This window comes from Cladosporium halotolerans, assembly GCF_011745625.1.
Source record: "Cladosporium halotolerans strain TM138-S3 chromosome Unknown Sca38, whole genome shotgun sequence".
Taxonomy (NCBI): domain Eukaryota; kingdom Fungi; phylum Ascomycota; class Dothideomycetes; order Cladosporiales; family Cladosporiaceae; genus Cladosporium; species Cladosporium halotolerans.
The window spans coordinates 190706-207183 of record NW_027191489.1 but is presented as its reverse complement, the minus strand read 5'-3'; the positions used below and the strand labels follow the sequence as shown (position 1 = coordinate 207183).

The window sequence follows — 16478 nt, the reverse complement described above, 5'->3', positions numbered from 1 at the left end:
GAAACACCTCGACTGCCGGTCGATCATCGTGCAAGTCTACTTCTTGCTGCATGCATCACGATAATAGACAAGCTCGGACAACGGACTGGGTCTGATGAAGCAGGAAGTCTACCAGGAACTTGTGACGCCACCACGATGAATCTCCAGCTACCGGGAGACTGCCGATTGTGCCCATGCAGGCTGGGAGGAGCTCGAAGACGCGAATACCGCGTCGCGGCTTGAGCTACCGTATTCGTACAACAGGTTCCTGCACTCAGGCCATGAATCCGCACGAGAGCTCCCTGTACCTCTGACTGTTTCTCTACCGTGCCTGCATTGTGTATGGATGCGGAGTAGCTCAACCTCACGAAAAGCGAGCATCGCGGTCAGCAGCCACCACCAATTGCATCTCTGGTCCTGCGGATGCATCGTCAAGCCAATCGATCAGCAGGATACAGCACGATGTACCTACTTTAGCAAACAGGAGGTCATGTACAAATAGATCGGACTTCGTCGCCTCTTGTGATTTCTTGAGTACCTGTGCTCCGTCACCCAAGAAGGCATTTCTCGCAAGACCGACCGTGGCTCTGCGCCATCACTCGTTGCCATCTCTGATTGTTTTCGATCGAGCCATGACTGCTCCACAATTGTTTGTCTTGGGTCTGTTCGCAGGAAAGGCCCTTGCTTCTCCGCGAAACCTCTTCGCCCGAGGTCAAGAAGGCTCCTTTGGGTCGCCTGGCCATTCGAACGATGGTTCTTGGGGTCAGAACTCCGATTCTGGGGCCCAACCTTCGGATTATGGTAGCTCCTGGGATAATGCCATGACTTCGACGACTCCTCACGCCTACACTTCGGAGGATCACAGTGGGTGGGAGGCTAGCGCCACTTGTTCGCCGCTCACGATCTACCAGACTTCAGTTTCGACTGTGCCTGGATCTACTTCTACCGTCTATCTTTCTGGTTCTGTCGAGACTTCGTTCCTTCCTGCCTCAACCCTGACCATTGGCGGCTCTGCTTCCACCGTATGTTTGTCTGGCAAAGATCATACTTCGTTTTTGCCAGCATCCACGGTAACCCTTGACGGCTCTGCTTCCACAGTGTACATCTCTGGCAAAGATCATACTTCGTTCCTGCCAGGGTCAACTATAACCGCTGCCGGACCAGCTCATACATCGGTGATCACAGCTTATGAGACTGTGAAAGAGCCGGCTGCGCCCACGACGATTTATATCACGCAGCAAGGCCTGGGCTACAATCACACGATTACTCGCGAAGAGACCGAGCTCATTACCACAACACAATATGAGTACTCCACGCGTTTCAACGATGAAACCACGACCATGACTTCTGTGCTGACATTGCCCGGTAGGACCTCACGAAACAGCTCTGGTTTAATGCAAGGCAGACGCTAAATTGGGCTTAGGATCCACCTGCTATATTACTGAGACTGAGACTCGTGACTTTACGTCCACAATTTTCCACACTGCACCAGGTAAGAATTTTCAGCGCGTCAGGGGATCACGAGTTCTCCTACCCCTCGATGCTCCTACCATGGGCGCTCGCACAAGAGAATCCAGGGCCGTCGTTGAGAGAGTTCAACAAACCGCTCGATACTAGCTCGGAGCGAACTCCCAACTATGCAGCCGGGTCACAAAATAAACAGCGACCAGCATGCAGGGCTACCGCACAAGCAACCACCCATAAGCTCCCAGGCTGATTCTTGGGCTGACTTTTGATCTCACAAATAGGCAGAACGGTGACCGAGACCTCAACTCAGCAAAAGACCGAGTATCTTACCCAAACGACCCGTTTGCCAGGTATTTCACATGGTCATTTCCCTTTCCCGTTCGGCCGCTCATTGATCCTAGGAACGACACTCACGTCATGGTCAACACTCCCAGCAAAGACCGTCATTCAGACTGAGATCCAGCCAGGTAAGTCAACAAATGGCTTCCACCCATCGCGGGGCCGATTGAAAATCACCTGCTAAACGAATCTAGCCAATGTCCAGACATACACGGAGCGAATTACAATCCCGTTCACGTCAACGCTCACACGGACAATGGCGCCCAGTACGTACACTTCTACGCAAGTGCGGACTTTGCCAGCTAGCACGAAAACTCTTGTCAGTACTTTCAAAGCACCTGCGTCTACAGTGTACCGCAGTACCACAATTATTTCAAACTTCGTAACAACTCTGACGCGAACAATTGCTCCTTCGACGCTGACGTCTCACGAAACTTTCTTTGCACCCGGTGAGCTGTATTAGACCGTCCACCACGGAACCATCGCTGATCTTTGTTAAGCCTCTACTGTGACAAGTTTTTCAACAGTCCAAACTGGAATTCCGACTACTATCTTCATCACAAAACAAATTCCAGCTTCTACTTCTGTGTCAACTTCGTTTGTAACCACGCCGGTGACTTCCGTGTCGATATACACCCAGGTACGTCGCTTTGAGCAACACGAGAAGGCAGCTGTTGTTGCTAATCCAGCCGTAGGCCCCATCTACTATCTTTAAGACTTCAACAACTTGCGTTACTCACTGGGCGACCCGTACATCGACAAGTTTTTCAACTATCGTCTCCCAAGTCACTCGAGTTAGCACAATTTTTGCTGCCCCGTCAACTGCAACTCGATTTGTTACTCAGACAATCAATTCCGTGCTTACTGAGGTACAAGATTTCTGCCTTTGGCTAGCTTTACCCACATGCCACTGCATTCAGCAATCATAAGATATCTTTAGAGCGTGTCCAAGCCAGACTGACCACTTCCAGACCAAGACCGCATTCCAAGCGCCTTCCACGACCACAAAAACTGAGTATAGGACGATCAATTCGGTTGTCACGGAAGTGAGTAGTTGAACACGCCTTCGTTGAAAGTGAGAGGCAAAAGTAGTGGCGCTTCGCTGACTCTGGCTCAAGACAACGACACTCGTGAAAGCGCCGTCGACAACAACGTCCACAATTCGGCAAACGATAACTTCGGCGCTCACCCAGGTACCATTTTGCTGTTATGAGCTCAGTTTGAGCGGTAGCTGATCAACATGCAAGACCCAGACGATCACTCAGGCGCCCTCGACGGTTTTCAAGACCGAATATCGTACGATAACTTCGCCGCTCACCCAAGTCAGCGCTTGCAACAAGCCTTGAACGTCATTGAAATGACCGCTAACATTTTCCCAAGGTCTCAACGATCACAAAAGCGCCATCCACGATTTATCAGACTCAAGTCATTACTCAGGCGCCCTCTACGGTCTTGAAGACTGAATATCGCACAATCGCGTCGCCGATTACCCAGGCATGAGCTCCTCGCTTATCATTCAGTCTAGACAATAGCTAATGATTACTCAAGACCCAATTCATTACGCAAGCGCCCTCGACGATTACGAGAACAGAAGTCCGGACAATCAGCTCAGTTCACACCGAAGTACGTGATATTCTGTTGCTTCACACGACCATAGCATGCAGCAGCTTCTATTGACATCTTACTGACCCTGAGTCTAGATCAGTACTGTGTACCAAGCCCCAAGCACCGTCACGAAGATCTCGACGCTTCCTGGCTCAACTGAATTCATTTACAAGACAATCCAATCTCCCGTCACGAGCACGATCGTGTCAATGCAGCCCGGCCGGACTTTCTACGAAACCGTGGTCTCGACCGAGGAGGGCGACGTCCAGACCCAGTTTATCAGCAGCATCTCAACCATCCTTATTTCCACATGTTCGGATCTCGTCGCGCCAGCCACGCCTGCTTCCACGGTCACCAAGTTCCTGCCCGGCTCGACTTTAACTAGCATTTTTACAACCCCTGGATCCCCTGGCAGCGAGCGGACAGTTACCGAATATCAGACCAAGTTTATGTCCGGCTCGCCCAGCGTGATCACCGCCCCGGGCGAGGACAAGACCTTCACAAAGTACGAGACCAAATTCCTCCCAGGCTCAACCGTTACGGCTCAAGCAGATGGTTCTGTCGTCACGCAGTACTCCACGCTTTACGAAACCAAGTTCATGTCTGGAGCGGGCAGCGATAGAACGACCACAGAGTATGAAACCAAGTTCTTGCCAGGCTCTACCGTCACAAAAGACCAGGAGGGCCCTACGGTTACGCATTTTGTCACCAAAGAAGGCGGGGCCAGCGTCCTGACGAAGGTCGAGACCGAGACTCGCTACGAGACCAAGGAAATCCAGATGACCTACACGGCTGAGGCTAGCTGTGCCGCTCCGGCCACGATTACGATCACTTCTTGGTCTGATGGCGGAGCCAAGCCGAGCGCATACGAGCCGCACAGCGGTGTGACTGGAGGCTGGGACAACAAGCCTGCTGATTACGGCATGCCGGCTGCAACTGCTCCGACCAATACTCCGATGGATGCAGCTCTAAATGATGCTGCCCCGGCTAAGGCCTCAGCGGATGCTGCTCCAGTTGATGTTGCCCCAGTCGACGCAGATCCAGTTGACGCCGCCCCGGCCAAGGCTCCGGTCGATGCTGCTCCATCCAATGCTCCGGTCGAGGTCGCTCCGATCGATGCCGCTCCGGCCAAGGGTCCAGAAGACGCTGCTCCACTGGACGCAGCTCCAGTTGCCGACGCTCCGGACGACGCTTCCGTTGCCGCCGCTTCGGCCGATGCATCGCAGAGCAGCTGGGGCAACAAGGGCTCGAACTACGGCGACCAAGCGGCCGCGCCAGCTGGAAAAAGCGGAGGACACTGGAGGCGTCTCTTTTGATCTTCCCGTACGAAGAGAAAGGGAAGGGTGATTTCTCTATCTATTAATTGATCATTACGGCCGATGGTAATGATTTTCAGGGTTTATGATTCTCTGGAGGAGAGGTGGCTTAGGCTTGGATGTGAAACGAGAGCTGCCTTTGAGTTAACTTAATCATTTTGGTGATTGCGTAGTTGGGTAATTTTAATGAATGACTGCAAGTGGACTTGGACAGTTCGATCGATCCATGCTGAATTCCCTGTTCGCTTGCTCAGCATAGTGTGAAGAGGCTCCGCGATGGGACATCCCTCTCGCAGTGCTTGGTAACTTGTATTGATAAGCACACACACTGCCCTAGCCAATATGAATGGAGCACTGCTTGGTTTCGACGTTGCGTACTAGTTGAGCGGATAGATGAGCTCTGCCTGATTTCTTCGTTCAAATAGCTATTTGAAGATTTTTCGTACAGCAATGCCACACGATGAACTTGATCTGTGAAGCCGGCCCTCCCAGCTCCCATATTGCCACAAGCCCATGCCTTCTTCTTTCGCATCTCGAGGAAACGATCTACTGCCTCGATTACATTGTTTCTCTGCATGCAGCGCAAGCGATGGAAAATTGAAAGCCCGATTCGTTCTCCCGTGCATGCGAGATGTCTGCTCGTTTTTCGGAAGCGGCGAAGTCACGTGCCGGCACCAGTAGTTTCCGCACGTCGCTCGCCATGACCAGCCATTGAATCTGGCTCAGGGAGTGGGCTTGTCTAGAGTTGTAAGGTCATTGAGCTTAGTTTCCAGTGCTTCCCTAAGGCACTGGCTCGAGTAGGTGTTGCCTCAGCTCCCCCTTAACCAAGCGATCCCCTCGGCGTTCCTGTCTTCCTCGTCAGACGGTAGATACAGCTCCCTGTGCGTCGCTCTGCGCCAATACATCTGGCTACGTTCTGATACGAGCCTCGTCACATCCACATCAGAGGCAAGGAAATCGTGCAGTGCCTCTGCTTCAGATGTGAGGCCCAAAACCCTCAGCGAGCGCAGTATGCGCGTAATACGCAAGTGGTTGTGGTTGAAGCGAGTCACCCAGTTCTTCGAGTTCGATGTGAAGTTCGGGCCGCGCGTAACTTCGTCCTTGGTAGATGAGCTATTGGGTACTTGTCGTTCATTGAGCTGCAGGCCGTAGAATGCGAGCATGCGTTCTAGAGCGTTGCGCAAACTGGCGCGAAGCTGAGGCTGTGAGAGGAAGGCTTCGCGGATCTCCGGTGTGATGAGAGGTGCGGAGTTGAACATGCTGCCTTCTGGAAGTGGGAACAGGGTTTGAATGTAATCGTGGGAGGCTTCGAGCTGCCTGTCGGACGAGGACAGGACGGTGGCGAGGGTGCGGCCTCTGGAGTCTGGCGAGGCAATTGATGGATCGAAGAATCGAATCAGAAGAGGTTCTCGATTGATTGGCATGTTGCGCGTCTGGACCATCAAATTTGTGCGAACCGCACTTTGTTGTGATGAAGCTCGAGTGCGAGAGTGGAAAGCTGTGCCGGTTAAGGCTGTCTGTGGTCCGGCAAGTTGGCCGGATTGTAGCGAATAGAAGGGCGTTTTTGTCCGAGTACCGATTTTGCTTGAAGAAGAGATTGTGTTTTGAAGTGGGATTCGTCGTGGATGCATGGGTGTGGTGATGTAAAGAAGTCAAGCACACGCCTCTTGAAGGTTGTTCACGCGCAGGCGCGGCTCGCGAGGGCTCACGTGATCAGTGTGAGGACTGAGGAAATGATGAAGTATGCTGTATAGGCAAGCAGAGATAAGGCTTCACCGAGTACTCACGATCCCTGAATGTAGATCTAAAACGCCGAGGTTCAGCATACGTTGAATGAATTGAAGTCTGAACTCCCACGGCCCTGCAAAACGGGGGGCTCTGTCATTATGTGGTCCACCCAAGTTTCTCAGCGCTCTCTGAATGGAAATGAACAGTACGCTGCTACCCTTTTCTCTAGACTGCTAAAAACAGATTTTCGCTCCGATAGCCTGATATGGTAACCACACTAGCATAATCACAAGTAGGAAGCCCGCGAAGCCTCCAAACTTTCCAATGACAAGAAGTGGCCCTGGGCCAACGTTGTGATCGCAGGGAAGTTAGTGGCACCACGAGCATCGAGCAAAGGCAATTTAGAGAGTTCAGCGGAGGATATGTATCTATAAACTCGTTCATTTCGGAGCGCATAACATCGCAAAGGCTTGATTGTTACGATTATTTCGAAAAGCATCAGCAATAAGGGCATCTCATGAATGCTTTTCGCAGATAGAGAACACGAAGCATGCCACAAACTCTCGCATTAGTGTAGAAGGCGCTCACGAGGCTACGTCACTCCCCAGTCGCAGTTCGGCGTCGGCAAGCAGCTCCAACGCCCAGGCCAGCAACCAACCGCCGCCCCAGCTCGACCGCAGCAGGCATCGCTCAACAGCCTGCTAAACGAAGCATCTCCCGCAAATCACACAGTCTACCAGACCCTTACTTTGTCGCCTCGGCCTCGACAGTCCTTTCTTGCGCAGGTCGGAATACGCAAATACCTTGAGTCCAGGCAGTGCATCAGGTCCTCGCAACCATGTGGGACGACGAAGACAACAATCCGTACGGTTCATTCCAGCGCCGGGATAGTGAGGGCAGCGATATCCAGAGTCCTGGTAAGTCTAAGCTTTTGCATACTGCCACAGCCGCGCATGTACCCTTAGGAACACAATGGCTGACCGAACCAGCCTTCAACCGCCCGTCCACCCCACCTTCTGAGGCCTCGTCACCAGACCAGCGCCCTCACTTCATGTCACGCAGCGCAGAACTAAGCGACGAAGAGCTTGATGACGACCGCCCGCAAGGTCCCAAGATCGATCCGCCCAAGGGCGGCTACGACAGTCGCATTCAACAAATACTGTGGGAACACCCGGAGCTGGACATCCAAATTACGCACGCCGGCAAGAACCACGAAGGCGGCGGGAACTACATAACGTACACGATCCGCACGGGCGATCTGGAGGTCAGGAGGCGATACTCGGAGTTCGCGTCGCTGCGAGCGACTTTGGTCGCCCTGCATCCCACCCTTATCATCCCGCCGATTCCCGAGAAGCACTCGTTTGCGGATTACGCGGCAAAGCCCACGAAGGCTAAGGAAGATGCGGGCATCATTGAGTTGCGGCAGCGCATGCTTGCGACGTTCTTAAACAGATGCAGGCGCATGAAGCATGTGCGGGAGGACGGTGTGTGGTGGCGCTTCCTGGACCCGAATGCCAGTTGGAGCGAGGTCCTGCACTCGCACCCTGTGGCCTCGATTCCGAAGAACAACCTGAAGGCGCCTCCTCTTGATCCGGCGAACCCGACTGAAGGCCACCAGTGGCTGCCTGTGCCTAGTCAGAGCGCGAAGCTGAGATCGGGTTCTGTCAGTTCCAGTGGTACGCCTGTCTCTCCGCCGGCGCAAACGACGCTGCCCTCTGCTGCGTCCCACAGTACTCCGAACATCCAATATGCTCGCTTTCCTCCGAAAGAACAGAAGCTCCAAGAAGATGAGATGGACCCTTATTTCTCGTCTTTTGAGAACAACACCAAGGAGCTGGAGACTCTTCTCACGGGCTCGATGGAGAAGGTAAACCAGCGAATCTTGCGCCACTTGTACAGCCTTGGCGATGACTTGATGGACCTTGGTGCACGCTACAACGCTTTCTCGCTTAGTGAGCAGAGCGCAAGTGTAGCACATGCGATTGAGAAGACCGGTCAAGCCTGCGACTACACTTACATCGCCTCGAGGGATATGGGTTCAGCACTCTCAGCCGGCTTCGCAGAGCCCATGCGCGAAAGCGCACAGTTCGCGAGCGTCGTGCGCAGCGTACTCAAATTTCGTGTCCTCAAGCGTGTTCAAGAGGAGATGACTCGCGACGAGCTGGAGAAGAAACGCATGACCCTCGAGCAGCTGGAACGCTCCGAGGCCGAAGCGAAGCGCATAGAGCAGTACATGTCCTCTTCCGGCATGCACTCCACGCCCCGCCGCAGCGCAAGCAGCGCCAGCCACTCCGAGCGCAGCAGACAACCTCGCGAAGAAGACAATAACTCCGTCGATTCCGACTTCCCTCCCAACACGCGCAGCTCCAGCGTGCCCTCGGCTCAGCAGGGCGAGCCCGGCTCAGGATATCCTTCTTCGCCTCCCTCGTCTCCTCCGACCAACGGTTCGCACCGTCGCGCCACCAGCGGTGTCGCAAACAAGCTCTTCGGTCGCCTTACGCACGCCATTCAGGGCGTTACGGATACCGACCCTGAGCGTGCGAGAAGAGATGCTCTTGGTAAGACGAAAGAGAGTCTCAGCCATTTAGAGGAGGCCCTCGAGGTCAGCAAAAAGGATGTCACGGATGCCAGCTCGGGTGTGATGGAGGAGCTTAGGCGCTTCCAGGGGGAGAAAGAGGAAGATTTGACAAATTACATGGTAAGTTTGTTTCCATGCATCTGGGGTTTCTCCGGATTGCTATCCTTTCGAACATATTGCTGACTTAGCACATAGCTTAACTTCGCCCGCGCTCATCTCGAGTGGAGCAAACGCAGCATGCACGAGTGGCAGAACGCCAAAGGGGAGATCGCGAAGATCGAGGTCCGATGATCTCGTGCCTCGCAATCTTGAGGCCCTGATGAACGGAAGGACCAGACCACAGACCATATGTAGTGTGTAATAGATAGTTGCCACCCACACGAATAATGCACGGTAGAAACTTTCAAGTCCAACGATGATTCGATTCACTGTTCACGTCTCAACCATGCCATGCAGTAAGGGAGTGTTGAGTAGATCCCCGGCTCAGCGACCAGCCCTACGATCGCCGCTCGCTGTCACATGCCGATCGCTCCTTCCCCGAACCCCAGATTCGCGAACTTCCTCACTTTCCCAAACCCGCGTTCCCATCACCCTCCTCATCCCACTACACACCCACACCACCACCAAAATGTCCTCCTCCTCCAACACCTCCGACTCCGAAGATGATAATCCCGACGACCTCACCACCTCCGGCCTCGTCGCCACGCGCGCAAAGCGCCGCACAGCCGGCAACCTGTACGCGACGCTGCGCGCGAACCTCGACGACGAAGAACTGCAGAAAGAGCTACTCGCCGAGGACGAGGCCGAGGATGCGGAGGACTATGCTGTTTCGGACAGAGAAGATGACGACGCGGCTATGGAGAGCGACGAGAGCGATGAGGACGCTGCGAATGCGGAGGGCGACGAGGACGAGGGCGAGAAGGAGCTGAAGAGGGCGGAGCGCGCGGAGGGGCGAAAGCAAAGGAAGGCGATGGATGCGCGCATGAGGGTGCCCGGGCTGGTGCCGAAGAAGAGGGTGAGGGTTGTTGAGGAAGGGGAGGGGGAGGGCGATGCGGAGGAGGCGGAGAGGAGGAAGAAAAAGAAGAAGAGCGAGAGGAGTAATTGGTTGCCGGAGGGGGTGGATGCACCTACGAGGCAGAGTAGGCGTGAGCTGGCGGTGAAGAATCGCGAGGTTATCCATGCGAATTTGAAGGAGAGCGCGCAGAGGAGTGAGAAGCAGAAGAAGTTGATGAAGGATGCGGCGAAGAGGGTGCGCATGACGGATCGGCTGCCACTGACGCAAGAGCAGCGGTTTGAGAAGTGTAAACGGATTGAGAAGGAGACGGCTAAAGAGCTGGGCAGGACGGAGAGGGAGGAGGCGGAGAGGATTCGGTTAAGGGAGGAGGCGCTTGCGGCGAAGAGGAAGAGGGATATTGAGGGACCGGTTATGAGGACCTGGAGTGGAAGTGGAGTCTTTGAAGATGGCAAATTGAAGGTTAAGAGGCTTGGGTCAAAGACAATGCAGGAGTATGAGGTTGAAGCGAAGAAAAGGGAAGAGGAGGCGAGGGAGGAGGCTCGTAGGAAAGAGGAGGAGGCCCGAAAGGAGGCTGAGAAGAGAGAAGAGGAAGCCAGGGAAGAAGCGAGAAAACAGGCCGAGGAGGCCAGAAGACGAGAGGAAGAGAGGCTGGAAGAGGAGCGGAAGGAGAGCGAGCGCATTGAAGCTGCACGAATAGAAGCTGAACAAGCTGAAGCGGCGAAAAAGGAAAACGAGAAGGCAGCTATGGACCTCATTGATTGGGGCGGAGAATCATCAAGACCTGGTACCGCGGATGAGCGTATGGAAGACGCACCGACACTCGGAGAACCTTCAGAGACGGCTGATCAGAGTGCCGACCCAGAAGAGCTTCCTATCGAGCCTTCAGGGGAGAAGCCTGCGGAGGAGCCTGTTGAGCCTTCCAATACCTGGCTGTCTGGAATTCACGAATACGCAGCTCAGGCTGAGGATAAGCCGGAACCGGATCAAGTTCCATACACACCAAGTGCTCCAGCGATCAACGCTGCTAATTTTCACACCGAAGCATCAGGCTTATCTCTAGCAACACCGGCGCAGCAAGACTTTGCAGGGGCGCCCTCCATCCATCAGAACACATCAATTCAGCCTTCGCAGCTCTCCACGCCCTCCGGACCTTCAACGCCAACCGTGGCCCAACATGCACAAATGCAACCCTCCCAGCCTGGCGTCCTCCCAGGCACCATGACCTTTTCCGCCACACCACAACCGCCAGCTGCAGTCGCAACGCCTCAGGCTCCACCACCGCCTCCTGCGCCAGTCCTTCGCGAACAAGCTCAACGCACCCTCCTCGTCCTCGACTCCTTCCCCTCTCTCACTTACCCTCAACCACCCAACAAATCGCGCAAAAGCCTCCTTAGCTCACAATTCGGCCCACTGGACGAGACGCCACTCTCCAAAACCCTCATTCCCAACTCTCACCCGCCTTTCACGCCCGAAGAAAGCCGCTACCTCTCCCGCGTTCTCAAGCGCAACAAACTCGACGCCCTCCCGGAGCCGCCACAGAAACCCAAGTGCGCTGTCACCGGCTGGGCGGCCAAGTACACTGATCCGAAAACGGGGCTGCCGTACGCAGATTTGCAGACGTACAAGATTGTGCAGCGTATGGTGGCTGGTGGTAGCGCTTGGAGTGGGTTTCTGGGCGCTTGGGTTGGCCCACAGACGGCGGTTAGTCTGAGGATGGGTAGGCCGGCGAGGGGTGTGCCTGAGGGGTTTGCGCCGGCAGGGGAGACTGTGGTCAAAAAGGAAGCGGAGCCAGAGGCAGCTAAGTGAGGGGGTTTGTAAGATATGAAGTCGGGACGGTGGTGGACTGTCGATTGCATATACGATTTGACGAATTGACGCTGTAGACACATTCGCAGCAGAGGAATGGTCAGGAAGTGAGACTAACAGTGCATATAGCTTAGATTCCTACGGCAAAGCTTCAAGGCTTTCAGGCCTCTTTCTTCCTTTCCTCTTCCACCAGCGAGTCCACTACTTGAAACACCCCAGTGACGACCTTCATCGTCCCCTCGTCCACCGCGCCCCCAAAGCGCTGCTGTACTTTGTCTGGGTGCCATCGTACACGCTCCAATTTCAGCGCCTGTAGCGTCCCCGCGCCGTCGCCGGGAATGTGCCGCATGAACTCCTCAATGTTTGGTCTGGTAGCAGGGCGGTTCTGCAATGTAGGCCAGGGGATGCGCTTCGAAGGCGGCTTGGGCGGCTTCGCTGAGGGAGAAGGCGGCGCAATAAGTGCAGCTTTGAGGGTATCCCACGCAGCAAGGTACGAAGCCCAGGCGCGAGCGTAAAGATCCCTGTCCGGCTTCTCCTTGCGCTCGGTGTCCCTGTCGCGGAAATCGAACGTGTACTCGTACGGGTCGTCTTTCCGACCAGTACCCTTGGCACGACTTGCGCGATCCCACGCTTCCTTCTGCCGTGCGCGTATGAATGCCTCCCGCCGCGCTTCTTTTGCTTCCGCCTCTTCGCGCCGCTTGCGCGCCGCCTGTTCCTGCTCCTCCATCACTTCCGGGTGCTGCTTCTCCCACATCTTACGCTGCACGTAGGCCGCATATGACTCGTCGTCCATTTCCTCCAACTTGCCTGTGGCGGTCTCTGCTTTTGGCCGGGAATAGACGTGGATCGGTTGCGAGTAGACTGATTCCCAGTAGGCAGCGGCTTCATCGTCAGCCAAGGCGTCGAAGAGCGAGGTCTGGAAGGCGGCGGTGTTTGAGGGGAGGTCAGGTACATCAGGGTTGGCGGGCTCGCGAGGAAATGGGTGCGCGGTTTGAGTCTCTTCATCGTCGGGTGTTGGTTTGGAAGAGTACGAGCGCTTGGAACGCCTTTTGCGCCGGGGCTCTTCGACGCCGGATTTGAAGCGGAAGCGCAGGTGTCTTTCGCGGCGATGATTTGGTTCAGTGTCGCGTTCGTCGCTGTCGTGCCGGCGCTTCGATCGCCTGTGCGAACGCGTGCTCGAGTCCGTTGCACGGTTGTGTTTGTCGATCTCGTCTTGCAGGCTTGCGAGGATGGCGTCGTGGTCGGTCCCGGCAGCCGACAAGCCTTCAGAGACTTGTCGCTTACTCTCTGCTATTGAAGGCATGTCCGGACGCAGATGGCGACCTGCGCCTATGCTGTGTTCGGCGAAGGTATGAGTGTGTGTACTCGTCGAAGCTTCATTGTCGCGAAGGCAGAAGTGACGTGGGGCTGGAGATAAGGCGCGGCTCGGCGATAAGGTTTGGCCTTAGGATTGTGGCCGCGGAGCCGCATCCGGCGTTTCGAGCCGTTTCACATGCCTGAATAAACACAGAAAAGCATCCACGCGTGGTGATGGTGCTGTTGTGACACACCTACTCGGCAAAAGAGTACTAGACGGAACGAACCATGGCACGGCCTTCTACATCGTCGTCTGCTGCTTCAGGCCAAAGCTCAGGTCAACAGGCGAACGGCCATCTCGCCCCTTCTTCAGACAGCAACACCGTCCGCCGCTCGACGCAAGACTCGAGCAAGGAGGATACCGATGAGACGCCGGACAGAATCCAGTACGACTACGCAGATGTTCAAAGTCCATTCACCAGCAAACCGCTCCCATACGATCCAACCCTCCTCCCAGATGGTAAACGCTCTCTCTCCAGCATCGGCGCCCAATCCTTCTGGCTCGGTTTCGCCCTCGCTACTTCTTTGGTCCTCGGGGCGCAAACGGCATATTTTGATTATCCGATCTGGCGACTCTTCGCATTCGTCGCCAGTCTAAGTCTGTTCCACTTTCTCGAATACTGGACGACCGCCACCTACAACGTTCCTGTTGTCCGCGCGAGCAGCTTCCTCCTATTCACCAACGGTACCGCGTATAATGTCGCCCATACATGCGCTATGCTCGAGATCGTTGTCTCGACCTTTGCTTTTCCTCGCTTTCAAGCCAAGTACTGCAATACTATCACGATCTCGATCGGCCTTTTCCTTATCATTTTCGGACAAGCCACGAGGAGTCTAGCCATGGCGACGGCGGGCACCAACTTCAACCACACGCCTCAGATGGTCAAGAAGGTCGACCACGAGCTCGTCACAAGAGGCGTGTACGCCTATTCCAGACACCCTTCGTACTTTGCCTTCTTCTGGTGGGCCATCGGGACGCAGCTTTTGGTGGGCAACAAGCTTTGTTTGATCGCCTACGTTGTTGTGCTGTGGAAGTTTTTCCACGATAGGATCCAGCGTAAGTTCACCGCCTGCATAAACGGACTACTACGGTACTGACACAATCGTAGGTGAGGAGCGCTCGCTGGTCCAATTCTTTGGGAGTGAGTACGAGGCGTACAGGAAGCGGACGAGAACGGGGATTCCTTTCATATGAGACAGGGCTTGCAGCAGGCCATACTCGACGGCACGCATTAGCTAGTAACGCAAGATCTAAATTTGAAGAGGCTGATCGTCTTCGTATTTTCTAGACCCAGTAATGGTATGCTCATGATTTTCATACGTTCATGCCCTGCTATGATCCACGGCCTGAGGGTTTGCAGTCCTTGGTATACCGCAGCCGTACTCCTTTCTTGCCCCAAACGCCTCGCTAGAAACTTCAAATGGTGCATTGCAAACAAAGACCCCAATAGGCCTCCCATCAAGGATCAGACTCAAGTCTTCTTCGTCCGCTTGCTCTTCCTCCCAGCCTCGGTCTTTGCAAAAGCTTCCTCAGGCGGTTCCTCAGTTGTCCTCTTAGCTCCAGCCTTCGCCTTTCCTTTCGGCGCATACTTCGCCTCCAAGTCAGCCAAGAACCCCTCTGCCCTCCCCTTCTGCCTCTGCCCAATGAGAGCTGCCAAATCGCCCATTCCCCCATCCTTCTTCCCCTTATCCTTTTTCTTCAAATCCTTCCCAATCCCTAGATCCTCTGCATGCGCCTCCGCCTCCCTCGCATCCTTGTCGCGCTTCTTCTTCGCAGCATCCACCCTCTTCTTCCGCGCCGCCTCGCTCTCCTTCGTATACTTCTTATACGCCTCAACCTCCTCCTTCTCAAGCGCCTCGTCGATAATCTCCCTAAACCTGTCCTCATCCACAGCCATATCAGACAACATCACATTCTGATACAGCTTCCGCATATCCCCCTCGCAACGCTCAAACCAGTCCAGCACGTCCCGCCGCTCCTCCTCAGACCCCTTGTACCCTTCGCTGAATTTGTCGATCGCCTCCGTCGTGATCACGTCGCGGTACTGCTCGCGGTAGTAGCTCATCCAGTCGAAATCGCCATCTTCGCCGTCCACGTCCAGGCTCTCTTCCGTGCGGCCTGTGACGTCGTAGCGGCGCCGCCGCCTCTCGTCGCTCAGGATCGCGTGCGCGAAGGCGATTTCTTGGAATTTGGCGTGCGCGGTGGCTTTGTCGCTTTCGGCTGCTTTGTCGGGGTGGTGTTTGAGAGCGGCTTTGCGGTAGGCGGTCTTGATTTGGTCGGGTGTTGCGTCTTGTGGGACGGAGAGGACGGCGTAGGGGTCGATGGTGGGCGGTTCGGTGGAGTTGAGAAGGTCCTCCATTCTTGAGGGTTTGGGAGGTTTGGCGAGTGAGTTGAGAGGTTTTGGTTGTTTCGGGAGAATCAAGATGCTTGATTTGGGACGGTTGAAGTGGCGGGACTTTGTAGTGGATCAAGTGAAGTGGGAGACTGAGAGTCGCAAGAGTTGGGCACCTTGGAGGACGCGACGCGCGCGAAAGCGCGTTTCCAGCTCACTTTCTCCAATCGCCGCTTAAATCCGGGTACGTCATTATCACATGCGACTTCCGGCTTCTACGCTTCAAGAGAAGAAAGCTTCACTGATCTGTGATCTCTAAACAAGAAATCGAGCTAAAGCCAAAAAAAAAGAAAAGGATTATTCAGAAGCCAAATTCACAAGAAACCCTACCACTCCACATCCCACAATGGCCACGCCCTCCTCAAACGAAGACCACCTCACCCACCTCCGCCACGCCCTCTCCCTCGCCCGCCTCTCGCCGCCCAAACCCACCAACTTCCGCGTCGGCGCCCTCCTCCTCTCGCCCTCCTCCGAGCCCCAAATCCTCGCCACAGGCTACACGCTCGAAGCGCCCGGCAACACGCACGCGGAGCAGACCTGCTTCGTCAAACTCGCCTCCGCGCACGGCATCACTTCCTCGCCTGTCGAGGACGCTCTAGGCCCGTATCTGCCGGAGGATGTGGTGCTGTACACGACGATGGAGCCGTGTAATAAGCGCTCGGCGGGGAATCTAACGTGCGTGGAGAGGATTTTGAGGCTGAGGGGGGCGGATGGGAGGGCGAGGGTTAGGAGGGTTGTTTGTGGGGTTCGGGAGCCGGAGACGTTTGTTGGGGAGAATGTGGGTAGGAGGAGGTTGGAGGAGGCGGGGATTGAGGTCGTGCATGTTGGGGGTTTGGAGGAGGAGATTTTGGAGGTTGCGACGGCGGGCCATGTTAAGGAGTCTTGAGAGTTGAGGG

General features: G+C 55.1%; 7 protein-coding genes across 7 annotated transcripts; 4 read left to right on the top strand and 3 right to left on the bottom strand.

Moving 5' to 3' along the window:
• Positions 1-5515: 5515 nt before the first annotated feature.
• On the bottom strand, positions 5516-6130 carry WHR41_07997 (uncharacterized protein; the record flags this gene model as incomplete). Its single annotated transcript, XM_069376601.1, has 1 exon — positions 5516-6130. The coding sequence occupies one exon, from the start codon at positions 6128-6130 to the stop codon at positions 5516-5518; it is 615 nt and encodes a 204-aa protein (XP_069226241.1).
• A 985-nt stretch (positions 6131-7115) lies between these two features.
• On the top strand, positions 7116-9425 carry WHR41_07996 (uncharacterized protein). Its single transcript, XM_069376600.1, has 3 exons — positions 7116-7351; positions 7424-9132; positions 9208-9425. The coding sequence occupies exons 1-3, from the start codon at positions 7273-7275 to the stop codon at positions 9301-9303; spliced, it is 1884 nt and encodes a 627-aa protein (XP_069226242.1). The 5' UTR covers positions 7116-7272; the 3' UTR covers positions 9304-9425.
• Positions 9426-9640: 215 nt separating this feature from the next.
• Positions 9641-11833, top strand: WHR41_07995 (uncharacterized protein; the record flags this gene model as incomplete). The annotated part of the gene is made up of 1 exon (XM_069376599.1): positions 9641-11833. One exon carries the CDS (start codon positions 9641-9643, stop codon positions 11831-11833), a length of 2193 nt encoding a protein of 730 aa, XP_069226239.1.
• Positions 11834-11993: 160 nt separating this feature from the next.
• WHR41_07994 (uncharacterized protein) lies at positions 11994-13136 on the bottom strand (the record flags this gene model as incomplete). The annotated part of the gene is made up of 1 exon (XM_069376598.1): positions 11994-13136. One exon carries the CDS (start codon positions 13134-13136, stop codon positions 11994-11996), a length of 1143 nt encoding a protein of 380 aa, XP_069226240.1.
• A 208-nt stretch (positions 13137-13344) lies between these two features.
• Positions 13345-14509, top strand: WHR41_07993 (uncharacterized protein). Its single transcript, XM_069376597.1, has 2 exons — positions 13345-14246; positions 14299-14509. The coding sequence occupies exons 1-2, from the start codon at positions 13418-13420 to the stop codon at positions 14382-14384; spliced, it is 915 nt and encodes a 304-aa protein (XP_069226245.1). The 5' UTR covers positions 13345-13417; the 3' UTR covers positions 14385-14509.
• A 152-nt stretch (positions 14510-14661) lies between these two features.
• WHR41_07992 (uncharacterized protein) lies at positions 14662-15549 on the bottom strand (the record flags this gene model as incomplete). The annotated part of the gene is made up of 1 exon (XM_069376596.1): positions 14662-15549. The coding sequence occupies one exon, from the start codon at positions 15547-15549 to the stop codon at positions 14662-14664; it is 888 nt and encodes a 295-aa protein (XP_069226246.1).
• A 379-nt stretch (positions 15550-15928) lies between these two features.
• WHR41_07991 (uncharacterized protein) lies at positions 15929-16468 on the top strand (the record flags this gene model as incomplete). The annotated part of the gene is made up of 1 exon (XM_069376595.1): positions 15929-16468. The coding sequence occupies one exon, from the start codon at positions 15929-15931 to the stop codon at positions 16466-16468; it is 540 nt and encodes a 179-aa protein (XP_069226243.1).
• Positions 16469-16478: the final 10 nt, after the last annotated feature.